The following is a 17198-nucleotide window of genomic DNA, read 5'->3' on the forward strand; positions in this document are numbered from 1 at the left end:
TCTTGAGTCACTTCAAGCTAATTGCCTGAATGAGATTCAGATTTGACTGACGGCCCATTCTCAGTCAGACAAGAAAGTTGTTAAAGCTTTTGAATCCATCTCTTATGTTATCGCCAACCAATTATCGGTCCCATCATCTAAAAGCCATCACGACAGGGGACCGCAGTGGTTTGACTCAGGTTGTTCTTTAGAGGCCAGGAGACTTAAAACACACTGCATGTCAATCCTAGAAATAATGATTTCATTAGAACATATAGAAAGCAGTATAAAGTGGCTCTGCTTACCCGTAAGGAAGCCTTGAAGGAGGATGCCTGGAGCAAGCTCATGGAAGCTAGCACTAGCAACAGCAGCACTACATTTTGGAGTATTGTCAATAGCCCATTACTGGAAGATGGGATTGGGGGGGGGGACACATCCAATGCTTTGAACGCCCACATTACAGGGAATGATTGGGTCAGCCACTTCGAGGGTATGTTTGGGGGTTTCACTATCCAGGGCAACCTACCGGGGATAGGTAATGGAAAATTAGCACTGTTTGTTTCGGAGGGCGAAGTGAGGCGGGGAATACGTGGTATGGCCCGCAACGAGGCCCCCGCCTGGATGGAATCCCCCCTGGCCTCTAGATGTCCCACCTAGATTTCTGGGTTTCAGTTCTTACCCCGGTTATAAATGTGGTTGTTAGGATCTGTCCCCCGGTCTCACCTCCATTATCGTGCCAGTGTTTAAAAAGAGGAATAGAGATAAAACACACTGTATAGGCCGATTTCCCTACTATATTCAGTGGTCAAAGTTGTTGGAAGGATCCTGCTATACATGGGCTGGTGAAAACAACATCTTGGTGGACGTATAATAGTGGTTTCCGCCCTGGTCACACAACGTTAGACCAATGCCTGAATCTCTTCATGCTAATGAATAAATATACAGTTGCACGCTCTGCTACAATTTTTTGGGCATTTATGGATCTCTCTTTCGCATTTGATTGTGTGAACAGAAGCAAGCTGTGGCGCATTCTGTTATCTATTGGGGTGAGCAGAGGCATCATTTTATTCTTACAAGATTTACACAGGGAAAGTAATGCGACTGTGCGCTATTCAGGCGATCAGAAGGTCTCACACACCTTCCCTATACGGAGTGGTGTCCGCCAGGGTTGTATCTTGGCCCTTTTCTATTTAACATCTATACCAATAATTTGAAAAAGACCTTACTGGAGACTAAGGTGGATTTTTCTCAGGTGGGACAGCGAGGACTCACAGTTTTGCTGTTCGCAGACAGCGCGGTTTTAATGGCCAGGACCGACCGGGGCCTGCAAACCCTTTTAAACTCTTATTCACTTTATGGGGGAATTGGACTTCAAGGTCAACAATTCTAAGTCCTACATTATGCAAGTGGGGGCCCGTAGTAGCAGACCTTACACCTTTAAGATAGGGTCGTCATAGATCCCTAAGTCGAGTGTCTTGTACTATCTGGGGGTTTTTATTTGATGCTAAATTAAAATGGGGGCCTGGCACGCTATATTTAATTTTGCCTCTAGATTAGGGAAACAACTGGTAGGGGATAGGGACTACCAAGGCACTTAATGGCAGCAAAATCTGGGGGTACAACAATTCAGATGATCTCCAAACGGTGGAAAACAAGTGCATGAGACAACTTATCTGTCCCCCAGTGTACTCCCTCCTTCGAGGTACATGAGGAGCTTGGCATGACCTATAGCTCTGATTTAATAGCATTACGCTAAATAAAGCAATTTTAAAAGATTGTTTGGCCATAGACCTTGCATACTGTGGTTTAAATACATCGAAGGAAGTCTAACGAGTATGGGGAGAGGAGACCTCTTTACTAACCTGGACCTGGTCAACAAGACGGAATTAAACTCCATCAAGGTGGCCTTCTTTGACATCAGATGGTGGCTAGGGAAGGGAAGGAGCTTCTGAAGCCCAGTGTTCGCCATTTTATCATGTTAAGAACCACCCAGCTGGAGGAGCCACATCTAATGGGCTTTATAAATTCATATGATAGATTTTTACTGACTAGGTTCAGGTTTGACCTTTTTCATCTCCTTTTAGCCCATCCTAGAGGACAAAACAAGGGTAAAATACTTCAGTCCTTAGGTTGCGACGTAAAATCCTCAGAACATAAAATCCTCAGAACATATTGAACATTTTATGATGTTTAGCAGTTTTTATGATACCCCCTAGGAAGTCTTTTTTAATTCCGGTTCTGAAAAAAGCAAATTGTAGGCTAGTGTGACCCGCTTTTTTTTTTTTTACAAATGCTAAAGGGCAGCACTGTTTTTTAACGTACTTAATTTTTTTAAGTCTGCTATAAGGCTCAGGACCACCTGGGATTAATCCGGTTCTGTTACACCTACCGTTCCCAGCACTACGCACTTTGTAATGTCTGGCTTTTGGGTCTGACCCCCTACGATTCCAAGAGTGGCGATTTATTGTGTCCTTGATCAATTCTTTTTATTATTGTGGTATTGTATGTAATCTTATGACTCCCGGCACTATGCACTTTGCAATGTCTGGCTTGTACGTTTGACCCTTTCGAACTTCTAGAGTGGTAATATACTGTGCCCATATATTGTTGTACCGTGGCTTCGCATTTGCATATTTGCTTATTTAAGTTCTTGTACTCTGGTATGCCGCTGAAAGGATTGTTTTTATTGTCTTTTGTGCTTTTATGGTTTTAATATCTGGGCAGGGTTCGTTTCATCTCCCTGAAAGTCGGAAACGCGCACAGCTGACCCAGGCTCAACTGTGGAGCCAGGCTCCCAGTGGCGATGCTCCCTCTTTTCGTTGGTCGACGGATGAAGTGAAGTTGAAGTGCGACGACGACCTCAGGCTATGCAATCACTCCCAGTACCTCTTATCAACCAAGACCTCGATCGTCACAGCGTCGCACGTGGAACCTTGAAAGATTTCTACCTAAAGGCCTTTGGGTGCATGGAGCAGCAGCTGGGGCACGTCTTCGGGTTGTGGTCCCGCTCAAGGCATCGGAGGCATACAAGTTGTTGGTCTGTCATTGACCTCTGTTACGAACAGGTGCAGCAGGGTTTGAAGCCACCACAAACATTTCCAGTGCAGATGACGCCAACGGCACCACGGGGAGTCAAACAATGCCACCTACTCATCTGCATGGGTACTGCTCACGAAAAATTTCTGGATCCCGTCCGACCCTGTGTAAAATTCTAAGGTAAGCAATATGCAGCTAGAAGTCTCTGTCAGATAGAGGTGTTAATAGCCACCCCTGATTGGAGTAAATTGTTTCTGTCATCATTAGATTGTGCTCCAATTTCACTCTAGCATATGTCTCGGTGTACGTGTCCTGGAGGGTGCCTGGATAATAATGATGGCGGAATCCTCTAATCTATCCACGTCTATGGAGAAAAGAGGAGCCTTGATGGTGTAGACAGGTGTTTGGACCATTAAGGACAAGGTTAGGATATTATCATATGCTTCTCATTGTAATATAAGTGAAGCATAGTAACACAGAATGAAGTCTGCCTCTGCTACCCACGTTTCTGACTCTTTCAATAAGAAATGCACTGAAAGTTTGCAATGAGATCTAGTAGTGCAGTTAAACAACAATTCTTAGCTAGAGCTGGGTTACACTTTTAGATGGCTGGATCTAGAACTGAGCCCCTTTAGTGAGATTGGCAATATCCATGTTTGAAGGCGCAGAGCAAAGATTCAACTCAACCACTTATGCCAAAAAGAAGTGACTGGTAGGCCGTTTTGGCCACAAGACTGTAAGGAATGACTGACTTTTATAATTTGTGAGACTCTCTCTTGATGAAATTATGTCTGATGGGGTGTCTTTACCCATGGTGTGCCACTGACAGTTATACTATAGGGTGATACAAACAAGGGCCAGTCTTGTTTTAAGTAGTGATATCTGGTCTCTGTGGTTTGGGGAAGATTCCTTTGAACCATTGGAGAATGAGCCCTTAGAACTAGAATAAAACACTTCGATAAGACTGCTTCATTCCTTTTTTGTAGTACTGCTCGTTTCTAATGTTCTTGTTTTATTGTGACCTTGCTAGCAAAATAAGTATTTTTTAATGTAATCAAACCTACAATTCTGTTTACAGCTCTTCAATACAAATTTGATAAACTGGTTTAATAAAACGTGTATCAACATATGTATCATCCACAATTTGGAACTACTACGGTCAGCAGTGCAGTTTCACGCACAGAGCTTTGCCAATGTGGCTTAAGCCCCCAAGCAACTCGGACACTTGTGGAAATAATAAACAAAATTAAATTGCATTTGCAGTTAAGTGTTTGTCTTCCAGAGTTAAGCTTCTTATACTACCTCCAAACAGGGCCAAATGTGTCAGTGGAATGGTGCAATGGAGAATGCTACCACTTAAACAGAAATATATGGATACTACAGGGAGAGTCACACAATTCAACAAGCATTTGCAATGCAATAGGTCTCGCATTAGGAAAGTGTGAGCTATTGGTATGGTAAATGACACATTATTTTAATATGTGTTGGCTTGGAAAATATATAAATTAATAGCATTGTTATTCACAAAGCCAATAGCTTACCCTTTCCTAATGCGAGTCCTATTGGCCCCTGAGTGATGTGGTGGTGTTCCAGAGTGATGTGGTGGTGTCCCCGAGTGATGTGGTGGTGTCCCCGAGTGATGTGGTGGTGTCCCCGAGTGATGTGGTGGTGTCCCCGAGTGATGTGGTGGTGTCCCCGAGTGATGTGGTGGTGTCCCCGAGTGATGTGGTGGTGTCCCCGAGTGATGTGGTGGTGTCCCTGAGTGATGTGGTGGTGTCCCCGAGTGATGTGGTGGTGTGCCCCTGAGTGATGTGGTGGTGTGCCCCTGAGTAATGTGGTGGTGCCCCTGAGGGATGGAGGGTGGAGGTGGAGTTGGAGTTGGAGGGTGGAGTTGGAGTTGGAGGGTGGAGTTGGAGGGTGGAGTTGGAGTTGGAGGATGGAGTTGGAGTTGGAGGATGGAGTTGGAGTTGAAGGGTGGAGTTGGAGTTGAAGGGTGGAGTTGGAGTTGGAGGGTGGAGTTGGAGGGTGGAGTTGGACTTGAAGGGTGGAGGTGGAGTTGGAGGGTGGAGTTGGAGGGAGGAGGTGGAGTTGGAGGGTGGAGTTGGAGGATGGAGTTGGAGGATGGAGTTGGAGGATGGAGGTGGCGTTGACGGGTGGCGTTGGAGGGTGGGGTTGGAGGGTGGGGGTGGAGTTGGAGGGTGGGGTTGGAGGGTGGGGGTGGAGTTGGAGGGTGGTGTTGGAGGGTGGAGTTGGAGGTTGGAGGTGGACTTCAAGGGTGGAGGTGGACTTGAAGGGTGGAGGTGGAGTTGAAGTGATGTGGTGGTGTGCCCCTGAGTGATGTGGTGGTGTGCCCCTGAGTGATGTGGTGGTGTGCCCCTGAGTGATGTGGTGGTGTGCCCCTGAGTGATGTGGTGGTGTGCCCCTGAATGATGGAGGGTGGAGTTGGAGGGTGGAGGTGGAGTTGGAGTTGGAGGGTGGAGGTGGAGTTGGAGGGTGGAGTTGGAGTGTGGAGTTGGAGTGTGGAGTTGGAGTGTGGAGTTGGAGTTGGAGGATGGAGTTGGAGGATGGAGTTGGAGGATGGAGTTGGAGGATGGAGTTGGAGGATGGAGTTGGAGGATGGAGGATGGAGGTGGCGTTGAAGGGTGGGGTTGGAGGGTGGGGTTGGAGGGTGGAGTTGGAGGGTGGAGTTGGATGGTGGAGGTGGACTTGAAGGGTGGAGGTGGACTTGAAGGGTGGAGTTGAAGTCTGGAGGTGGAGTTGGAGGGTGGAGGTGGAGGTTGGAGTTGGAGGGTGGAGTTGGAGGGTGGAGTTGGAGGGTGGAGTTGGAGGGTGGAGTTGGAGGGTGGGGTTGGCGGATGGAGTTGGAGGGTGGAGTTGGAGGGTGGAGTTGGAGGGTGGAGTTGGAGGGTGGAGTTGGAGGGGGGAGTTGGAGGGTGGAGTTGGAGGGTGGAGTTGGAGGGTGGAGTTGGAGGGTGGAGTTGGAGGGTGGAGTAGACGTGTTTTTGCTGAACTTTTGTTTGTGGCCATTTACAAAGTAGGCATGTAAACGTGTTCAACATCTGAAGTTTCATTTAGTAAGACAGTACATGATAAAAAGCCTGACTTCATGTATCTGTAATTTTTTTCTTTTTTTTGTTTACTGAATGAAACTGAAAAATAAAGCAACAGTGAGGGCTACAGAAAGAACCTTGTGTTGGGGCGCATTGAAATGATTTTTGTTGAACAAGGCACTAGCGGGTTCCATTAATTCCTTTACACCTGCACTTTACAAAGTTCTTAAATGCTAAAAAGAGCAGGGAAGAGGTAGAGGGTAATTCCACACATATGTGAAGCGATGAAAGCGAGCATCAGGTAATTATTTATGCAAGGAGAGCCCGTCTGGATGAAACCTCGAGTACAGTGGAAAGACAGAAACACTTAAGTAGTATATTTTCGGCAAAGGAATGAATGGCGGAAGGGGCAGAATGATGTTTCTGCCCGTGGAAAGAGAATGAGGACCAGATTTTCTAATGCATGCAACGCAGTGCTGCGTGAAAATCTGCAGCGCTGCGCGAAGCAGGAGAAATAGTGCAATGCTATATATATTTAATAAGAGTTACTCACTGATCTCACTAGAAAACAAGCTCTCAGCATTGTGGCGGGGGTGGGGCGGGAACGCATTCCTTTGAAGTCTGATGGGAGGGGGGGAGCGGCAGCCTTTGAAGTCTGATGCGAGGCACAGAATAGGCATTTGACACCGTAATTGATTGGAGGTAGGTGAGACAGACAAGACCGAGAGGTGGGGATTAGTGAAGGAGACCGCTCGAGCAAACTTTCCCGGGGAGCGGCAGCGGCTGATCTTATCAAAAGGAGGATTAAAAAAACAAGCTCTCGGCATTGCTGTGGCGGGGCGGGAGCGTATTCCTTTGAAGTCTGATGCGAGGCACAGACAAATGGTGGTTTGTGACGTGCCTGGTTTGTGCACACGCATAGGTCTCATGAACTGTGGCTAATCCGCCGTTTTGGCAGACTTTTCGGACCGCTTACTAGAAATCTCGACAAACAAGCATTGCTAAAGCAATGCTTTAGGTCAAGACCTAAAAAGAGTGTCATACAAATTAATGTTTCCATTATTACAAGCATATGAATATGTTCATTGCTCCTAGATCAAATGTTAGGATGATTTTGGGAAAAGGGTCAGATTAGCCATATTTTATTACTTAATGTATGCAATGTGCTGCCACATATCTGTATTACTGTTGATAACAAGCATGCAATGAAATCAAAAGATCTAACACTGTGTACGAATAACTCCAGGGGCATAGGGGACAGAACCATTATCTTTTTAATTCAGTATGCTGAATTAGCTAATAATCAGTATGCTGAATTAGGTAATAATCAGCCAAGATGCTCAAAATCCTTGAGGCTGCAATATATATTTGGAGACAAAGAAGCAACAAAACAAAACAACCACTGAAATTAATGTGTGTGCTCCACAAATGGCAATGAAAAAACATACCCGTGCAGACAGTGAATATTTCTTTAACATTATTGTATGGAATTTACCTTATACCCCTAGAATCAAGCATACACAAATGCTTCGAGTTTTTTTTTCCATTGAGTGAAATCATCATTATGTGAAATATTTAGTAGAAATAAGAATTACCTGAATTCCCCACAGTGCCATTGCTCACCCGTGCATTTGTTATCATTGAGTTTTGCCAGTGTCCCTCACGAGAAGAATTAGGTATTCTTATTGCAGTAGTAGCAGGTTGCGCAAAGATAATGCTAGGATCATTCAAGCTTACATTGCTCTGGTGAGTTGAAGAAATACTGCTGCCCGATCTCAGAGAAAAAGTGACACCAGAAGAGTGAGGAGGGGTGCTTGGTGAAGAGTGAATCACAGGCCCATGAGCAGGCCACGAGGTTTTAGAAAGCTGAATTTGATGGGGGTGGTGCATTGGAAGTAATCCCAGGTTGTGCAAGGCAGAATACTGACCAGGAGGTGAGTGAGGAAAGTTGAATACAGGCAGCTGAACCTGGTTGGATTGTTGCACAGTCGGTTGTTGTTGAACATGTTTCTGCTGGGATATGGTTTGCTGTGACTGAGTTGCGTTAACAGAGGCTGATGGTGAAGAATTTTGTGCAAACGGCTGTGGTTGAGGCTGTGGAGAATACGATGGTTGATGGGTGTCAGACTGTTAAAAAAAAAAATATTTATAATTAGTTCTGATTTTGATCTATTTTGAACTTCTTCTCAATTTACAATGATCAGACACAGAACATTTAGAAAACGAAGTAAAACACAACGTCACCTGGAATCAAGTTTTGTTTTTGTCTCCATTTGCTAGTCTAACAATTCCGCGATTTGGTATATTCAGTGCTTGGTTTTTTTCTCTTGCCTCTTTAGAGTACATTTTTTATTCCAAATTGTGCAATTCGTTTAAATTAATGCAAATCAGGTAATTTTTAATGAAATAAGTCTCTCTAAGAAAAGAACAAAACATCTGGAAGGATGATCAAAATATTATTAAGTAATCTCAAGCTCTCCCTTTACACCACTGTCATGGAACAATACCTATGTGATCTATATTTTTGCTGATGTAAAATTGTATAGCTTTGTGGATAAGGAGAATTTACCTTCCTGTAAACCTAGTTCTCCATCATGGACATCTTTGAATTCTTACACATAGAATAGATTCCCCAAACACACTTGTAACAGTATTTTTTAATAACTATAATAAAGGCCACTAACCCAAATGTTTTGAAAAATAATACGTAAATAAGAAAAGCTGTATGATACACTTTCTATTTATTTCTATCTAACATTGAAATAAAAGAAGAAAACAAAGAAAAACTGTATTGTTACTTTCCGACTACCAAGTATGCCCTCCACCATCCAAACATGTAGTGTGAGGACCTCAAATATTTGCAAATATCTGGGATAGGGATATTCCTCAATAAAGCAGCTATAGATGCTTTGCCTCTTGAGGAGTGGGCTTAAGCTGAAAGTGCCTTGCTAGCTTTTTAAAAGCACAATAAGCTACAGAAAACTATCCATTGGGAGATCGATTGCTTGGAAGTGGCTCATCGCAAGAGATCGAACCCTAGTTGATAAACAATTGGCTTGATCTGGGGATGTCTCATGTCTTATTGAGACAAAATTTCAAAACTCTCCAGAGAATGAAGAGTTCTTTCAGCTGGAGTAGAGGGATTCTGAAAGAACGCTGGTAATAATATGATGTGATTAACATGGAAATCCGAAATAACCTTAGGGAGAAATTTGGGTGATTTCTCATAACCACTTAGCGAAATTCAAGCATTTGGTTCTTCCAAACCATATGCAGTCTTCCATTCTAGCAAACGGTGCAAGCTATTTTATTGCAACAAGGAAAGCAGTCTTCCAAGAAAGGTGTTGCAGGGAGTCTTTGTGAATAGAATCAAGGTATCCTGCATAAGACAAGAGAGTACTATGTTCAGTTCCCGGGGAGTTGAAGGACGCTAGTGGGCAGTAAACCTTCTTCAACCTTTCTAGAAAATCCTTTATTGCAGAAATTTTAAGAAGAAAAGGTTTGTTAAGGACATTTTCTGCAGGTGGTAAGGGCTGCCAGGTGAACCTTTATAGAAGAGAATTGCAAGCCCGATTTTAACACATGTAATAAGAATGGAAGAATTACATCTTCCTGGCAAGATGTAGGGTCCACGTTCCTAGAGAAACACCAAAAACAAAATCTCTTCCACTGGAAGGCATATGCAGAAAGGGTGGAAGGCCGCCTAGCCTCTTTGAGGACATCCATACAGTTCTGCAGCAGATTCAAGTGTCCGCACTTCATTAACTCAGGAGGTATGTCACCAAACTCAAAGAGGAAAGACTGTGACTCCGAAGTTCGTTAGCAGGTCTGCTTAAGATGTGGATGAACAGACCAGTGAAGGAGGTCCGTGAACCACCATTGACATGATCATTCCGGAGCTATTAGGATCATCGAGTGGCAAAGCTGAGGAGGAGTGATGCAATCAGGTGAATCAGCGGAAATACATAAAGAAATCTGCAGGACCAGTTTATTCATAGGGCATACCCCAGCGTCCCTGGTTGGAAGTACCTTGTGGCGAAGCCTCTGCATTTTGCGATGGCGAACAAGTTGATGGCTGGGGTGCCCCATAATTGAGAGATGTTTTGTACAACATCGTTGTGGAAAACCCACTTGCATGAGCATTAGGTCCCTGGCTATGAGCCATTTCCAGGTAGCATGGGCCTCGTGTGACAGGCCTGGACCTCACCCCTCCCTGCTGAGGTAGTACATGGTGGTTGATTGTATGGACAAGCAGGAAATGGTATTTGAATGACTGATAAAACGCCTTCAGTGCTAGATGGACTGCGCATAGCTCAAGGATATTGATATGATATGTCGTCTATCTCTTTGACTACTTTCCCGGAATTTGGAGGTGATCCGTGTGGGCTTCCCATACCAGCAGTGACGCATCCGTCACTATTGTTTGAGAAGAGACCTACTGATGAAAACGCATCCTTCGAAGCAGGTTAGTTGGAGAGCACCACCATTTCAAGGCTTTTTCGTAAGACGGGATAGTTCTAGCCTGTCTTCCCATTTGCCTGCCAGCTGATCCCACTGGTCTACTAGACATCCCTGCAGAGGTCGCATTTGGAGACAGGCGTTCTGTGTGAGGAAGACACAAGAGGCCATGGAGCGGAGGAGAGAGGATACTGCTCTCACCATTGGATGGGAAGCTGTCACGAGAGAGCAACAATTCTGAAAGACCGATAAGTGTCTCTCCTCTGAAGGGCACACCCTTGCTTGTATTGTGTCGATGTAGGCTCCCAGATAATGTGAGGTCTGAACCAGGACAGACGGTGACTTTGTAAGGTTAACATCAAGGCCTAACCTTCTAAGAAGATTCCAAGTCCAGTTGTAGCGAAGCTGAGCTACCCGAGACGTTGATGCCTTGATTAATCAATCGTCTTGGTATGGGTAGACAAATATTTTGTGCTTCCCGAGATGGGCAGCTACCACTGCCATGTACTTGGAGAAAGTTCTGGGTGCTGACTTGAGACATAATCGAAGTACTTGGTGCTGATAGTGGTCTTGCCCCACTATGAACCTCAATAACTTTCATGCTTTCTGGCGATTGGAATATGAAAGTATGCGTCTTGAAGGTCGATGGAACAGAGCCAATCCTCCTGGTGTAATTGAGGATATATTTAGTGTAAATCAGTGACCTGGACCTAAGTGACACACCTGGGCAAGACTATATGAGCAACGCGGAGGAATCGGACCCCGAAGAATCCCCAAATAGGCCGGACTGGGGGGGCGAGGAAACCTCAAATATCACTATGCAAGGTAGCAATGTGTACCCCTCTCCTTCTACATCAATGTTACCTGAAACGTCTAAAGCCATTTCAGAGGGATCAGAGACTCCTGTGATTACATTAGATGTTCTATATCAGGTTATGCTCCATCATAGAGAAGAAACAAGAGCAGAAAATCTACGTACACAGGGAGCAGTACGAAAACTACAAAATAATTTAAGAAAAGAGGTGAAGGCATCTAATGAAACTATTGCAAGAGTAACAGAGACAGAAAGTAGGATATCAGTAATTGAAGACTCCATGACTCAGCAAAAGAATCAAATATTGGCAATGGAAGGGTTAAAGGAAGAAATTAATTGGAAGCTTGTGGATTTGGAAAACAGATCACGCCGGAACAATCTCCGAATTTTAGGAATACCAGAAGGAAATGAGGGGACAAATCCTCGACAATTTGTAATTGAAATATTCACAGAGGCCTTCCCAGAACTAACCCACTGGAAATGGGAGATTGAAATACAGAGAGCCCATAGATTCCCATTTCAGAAAAATGTTCGACAAGACTCCATTCTAAAACCTCGAGCGAATTTTGATTTCTTTAAATAATTTTTTGGCTAGAGAGGCCCTCTATCATCTAGCTAGGCCTAATAGGAAGTGCAAGGGAAAAGGCTTGGAATTTTTTGTGCGCCCAGACTACTGTCACGTCACTGTTCAGTTGCGTTAGCAGTTACGTCAGCTTATACCTTTATTCCAAGCTAAGGGTGCCCAAGCTTTTCTCTTGAATCCTGCCAAACTCAAAATAGTATACAAAGAACGCTCTTATTTTCTAACTTCAGAGGGGGCAGCTAAAGAGTGGTTAGCTTCATTCTGATATGCCTACTTTCCAGATGATTATTGTAGTGGTTCTTGCTTTAAAAATGTTCCATGATTTAATCTTAGAGAATGGAGCTCTTGGTATTATTTGATAAAGCTTTCCTGTTTTTCTATCGTGCTCTATTCTCACTAGTTTAACCAGTATCTTTACTTGACTGATGTGGTGATATTATTTTTGTCTAACTGTATACTGGTTCTAAATATAGAACAAATAATTGTAGAATAGAGCCATTGACGTGAACCACTCCGCGCTTATCATGCCATCAACGTTAGGGACTGGCAAGTCCCTTTGCCCCGTTTTGTTGGGGTTGTTGGGGGGTGGGGTGGTGGGCCGGCTCGGGCTGAGCTCGGGGTGGGGTGGGTTTGGAAGGGGGAGTGGGGGAGGTGCAAACAAAATCAGAAAAAGTACTACTTTGAGTTTTTTGATTATCTTTTGTTTTTTCTTCTGTTCTCTCACTAAACAGTATAATTCGATACATATTAATCATTGCTTGAGGGTAGAGATTTATCTGATTCTCAACTGGATTTCTTATACATTGATACATTTTTCTGAAAGATATGTATGCTACAATGATACATAACTGTTTAGATGGAGAAATTACGAATATGTTCTTGGAATATTTGTGGGTTAAATAATAAAAAACAAAGGGGGATTGCTGCACAAATTATCCAGACTATGAAAATTGACATTCTATGTATCCAAGAATCACACATTACGTGGAATGATAGGCAGATGTATAAGGATTTGGGCCTGAATATAGTGGTATGCACACGCCAAGAAACAACTACAAAAGGAGTGGCAATCTTAATTAGGAGAGGCTTAGGAAATTCTATTCGGAGTAAGGCGGATCAATATGGTAGATGGGCAATTACTGAAATTAGAATTAATAATAAATTATGGACTATCTGTTCAGTATATGCCCCAAACGTAGACGATCCAGGTATCCTGAATTTTCTAAATTTAGAATTAGCTGATTGGTCTCCCTCTCTAATACTATGCAGAGATTTAAATCTGAATATAGAACCCAATATGAATATACGCAATGATATTATTTATCAAGGTGGAAAAAAAAATTGTTTAAAGCTCTCTGTTCCATGATAATGGATTATGGCCTATCAGATGTAGCTCATGAAAAAAATCCTCTGGCACCCGGGTTTACATTCTTCTCCTCGCCACACAGGAAGTTTGTATGCTTAGATTACTTTTTTATTAAAATGGCATTACTTGAGGATACTAAATTTGAGACATATCCACGTATAATTTCGGACCATAATCCAATATTGATCGAAGTTAAAACTAATATGATCTCAACATCCTAAGTCAGAATCTGGACATTTGATCGTAAACTGTTAGCTGATCCTGAATATTTAAAAATAATGGCAGAATGGATAAAAGATTTTTTGATATTAACAGGGGAACGGCTTCTGTCCAGAATGTCTGGGACGCATTCAAAGCAGGGATACGTGGAGAATCACTATCATACGTTATTAAGAAACAAAAAATTATTTGTCAAAAATTAGATTTTAGCTACAAAAATGTTCTGGATTGGGAGAAGAAATTGGCAACAGCAATCGCCCTAACACAGCCAACAAATGACATTGCAACTAATCTAGCCATTTATAAAGCGAAGTTATATGAAACCTTTGCAGTTAAATTGGCGGAACAGATGGTAACTTTTCGATCTCAGATTTATGAGATGGGCGAAAACTCAGGAAAAATCCTTGCTAAGAGAATTAGACAGAAAGAAGTTTTTAACACCATAGACTCAATACAGGATGGCACTGGGCAGATACATAATAAACCTGAATTAATTTTAGAAGTTTTTCGTCAGTTCTACCTTAAATTATATCAATATAACAATGTATCTTACTCCTCAGACTTCTTTATGAATTCCGGAAGATCACATTTTTTTACCATCGCTCTCTAGTGATCAAAAGTCAGTTTTAGAAGCAGAAATGACATGGGAGGAAATTAAAAAAGCAATATTGTCACTAGCAACAGGGAAGGCTATGGGATCTGATGGCATTCCACTGCAATTTTACAAAACATTTAGGATTATAATAAAACAAGATATGCTCACTACCTTTTGCGAGGCACAAAAAGGTCTACCACTAGCTTCTTGGGCATACTCTGTAATTATGACATTTCTTAAAAAGGATAAGGATCCTTTGAATCTTGCATCATATAGACCAATATCATTAATAAATATTGATAGTAAGGTATATTCTAAAATACTTGCCTCTCAACTATCAAAAATAATATCTACAATTGTTTCCTGATGGCAGCATGGATTCATTCCAAATAGAGATACAGCAGATCATATTCGTAGAATCATCGCTTTGATGGATTGGGCCGAAGGCACGAATACTTCAATCGGGATCACCCTATTGGATGCCGAAAAGGCATTCGATAGGGTGGCCTGGCCTTATCTTTGGGATTTACTTTATATGAAGGCATTTGGTCCAGGTATAATAACAGCTTTGAAAGGTCTTTATCAAAATCCGATATCATGCGTTAAATTACGGGCTAATAAATCTGCTCCATTTCCTATTCGACGAGGAACGCGTCAAGGATGCCCATCCTCACCACTTCTTTTTGCCATTTACATTGATATTTTCCTTAATCAACTAAACCAGGAAGAGGACATAATCCCGGTGGAGGTGGCAGGAGTCAGTTACAGGGCTCTCGCATATGCAGATGACGTCTTAGTAGTAACCAAAAACATCGAAAAAGCTTTTTCCAAGATTGAAGAATTGGCAGTAACTTTTGGTTCCTTTTCAGGATACAAATTAAATGTATCTAAAACACAAATACTTTTTGTTGGTCAAAATCCCCAGCCTAGAATTAATATAGTTTCTGAAGCAACCTATTTGGGAATTAAATTAACCACTCCAATTTCTAATACACCCAAACTTAACTATACTTCAATCTTGAAAAAAGCTAACACCACTCTGGAACGAATTGATCATTTATACTTATCATTACACAGTAGGAATAACGTTTTAAAAATGTTAATCCTGCCAAAAATGTTATATTTATTTAGAACAGTGACACTTGAATTTCCGTTCGATTTTTTCAAACAATTAGAAAAAATGTCAGGAAGATTTTTATGGGGATTCAAAGGTATTCGCAGAGCTTATAAAAAAATGATTCTACCAAGGTCTAGAGGAGGATGGGCCATCCCACATTTTCAATTCTATTATCTAGCAGCCGTATTATAATTTATTTCCCCTTTAATTGTAGGGCATAAAGCCCCGTTATCATTAGCACATACTCTATCGATATATGAATTTGCACTAGGTACTGAAGCTCGAGGCTATTTTTTAAAAATAATAGAACCAAGCTATTTCAAAAAAACGAAATTTAAGGTCATAACAGCAGCATATAAAACATGGAAAATTATAAGGAGACTGGTTGGGATTCCAAAATTGTTGCGATATACTCCTCTAAATTCACCACACTGTTTCCCCCCCATATTCAGAGACTCCGTGATGAATAGATAGAGAAATAATGGTATTTTCTACTTGGGTGATTTATGGCTAGAGAATCGTATAATCACTTTTTATGAACTTCAACTTAAATTTAAACTCACAACCCATGATTATTTCAAATATTTACAGATTTATAGTTTCTTAAATTCGCTATCTTCTAATGATCGTCAAGGTTTTCAAAAGATTTTACTGATAGATAGTCTTTACTCTAAAAGAAAAATTGGTTATTTTTATAATTTACTTATGACGTATCTTCCGGATGATTTATCTGTGTTTCAACAGAAATGGGTTGTAAAATTAGGAGTGAATGATGTTTTGATGAAAGAATCGATTGAACTAGCCAATGCTATTTTATTTACTGGGCAATCTCGAACCCAACATTGTATGGTTATGTTTGATCTTTATTATACACCCGCTAAAGTCAAGAAATGGGGAGTTACTGTTGGTATTTGTTGTAATCGTTGTACTCTGATAGGAGCAGACGCAACACATGTTTTTTTCTTGTACTAAGTTATCCGTTTTATTATCAGAAATTCAGAAATTTATTCAGATCATATTAGAGAGAACAATAATTCTCACTCCTGAATTGATCTTATTTGGACTTTCATCAGACTCCATAGAAAAAGAGTATATGTCTTTGATTTTTATTATGATGTCTGAATTTCGCGCATGTATCACCCAAGAATGGATTAGTCCCGAACCACCTTCTTTCTCTATGTGGAGGGCTCGCCTACTAGCCAAATTTGATTTTGAACTCGCAATCTATTCAACAAAAGGGCGAAAAAGGAAACAATTAGGGATGAAAATCTGGACTCCGATACAACAATGGATTCAAGGGGAATTGAACTGATAAAAGTTTTTTTTTTAAAGTAACTATGCCAAAGGTTATTTTCCCCTTCTCGTTATTCTTTTCTCTATCTTTACATTCCTGATCTTTCTATTGGAGAATCTGATTTTATTTATCATGTTTTTGAAATTATGTTGTACAATGAGATAATCTGATTTGTTTGCAAAGAAATCAATAAAAACAATTTTAAAAAAAGAAGAAAAGATGCTGCAGGCGGCCAGATGGAAGATGTGTGGAGTGATCCAAGGGTGGATCAAGGAAGATGAAGACCTGAAAGCAGAGGGGACAATGTTCACAGTCACTAGCCAGTGACTGGAGTGGAACCAGGAAGGAACCAGCTGCTGTTGTCGCGATCAGGTGAAGAGCGGACGCTTGACTCTGCAGCCACGTGGACCAGGTGGTGTCTTCGACGACCAGGATGGAGGCACGAGCTGTCCCACGCAGGCTCTCACTGTCGGCAGTGTTGGATCCGGATTCGGCGTCAACAGGCCTTGGCAAAGGCAACCCACGCAGTGAGTGGAAAAGGCGTCTGGTGCGGACCAGGAGGATCCGGGGTGCTTCTCTTTTGCAGGGAAGCAGGAGCCAGTCTGGAGCAACCAGACCAGCGGTGTGGATTTCAAGGATCGTCGTCTAGGAGGCCACTAGCTAGACGGCAAGTGGCCAGACAACGCG

At 42.3% G+C, this 17198-nt stretch overlaps 1 protein-coding gene across 3 annotated transcripts in view; it reads right to left on the bottom strand.

Annotated features, from left to right (window-relative positions):
• TUT4 (terminal uridylyl transferase 4) overlaps positions 1-17198 on the bottom strand; it is a 1145308-nt gene that overhangs the window by 65217 nt on the left and 1062893 nt on the right. For all 3 annotated transcript variants that reach the window (XM_086952445.1, XM_086952444.1, XM_086952443.1), the window contains one exon: positions 7661-8192. In XM_086952445.1, coding sequence (XP_086808571.1) covers positions 7661-8192 — 532 coding nt within the window. The remainder of the gene's footprint in view (positions 1-7660; positions 8193-17198) is intronic.

The sequence above is a fragment of the Lissotriton vulgaris genome, chromosome 1_1 (assembly GCF_964263255.1).
Source record: "Lissotriton vulgaris chromosome 1_1, aLisVul1.2, whole genome shotgun sequence".
NCBI classification, from domain to species: domain Eukaryota; kingdom Metazoa; phylum Chordata; class Amphibia; order Caudata; family Salamandridae; genus Lissotriton; species Lissotriton vulgaris.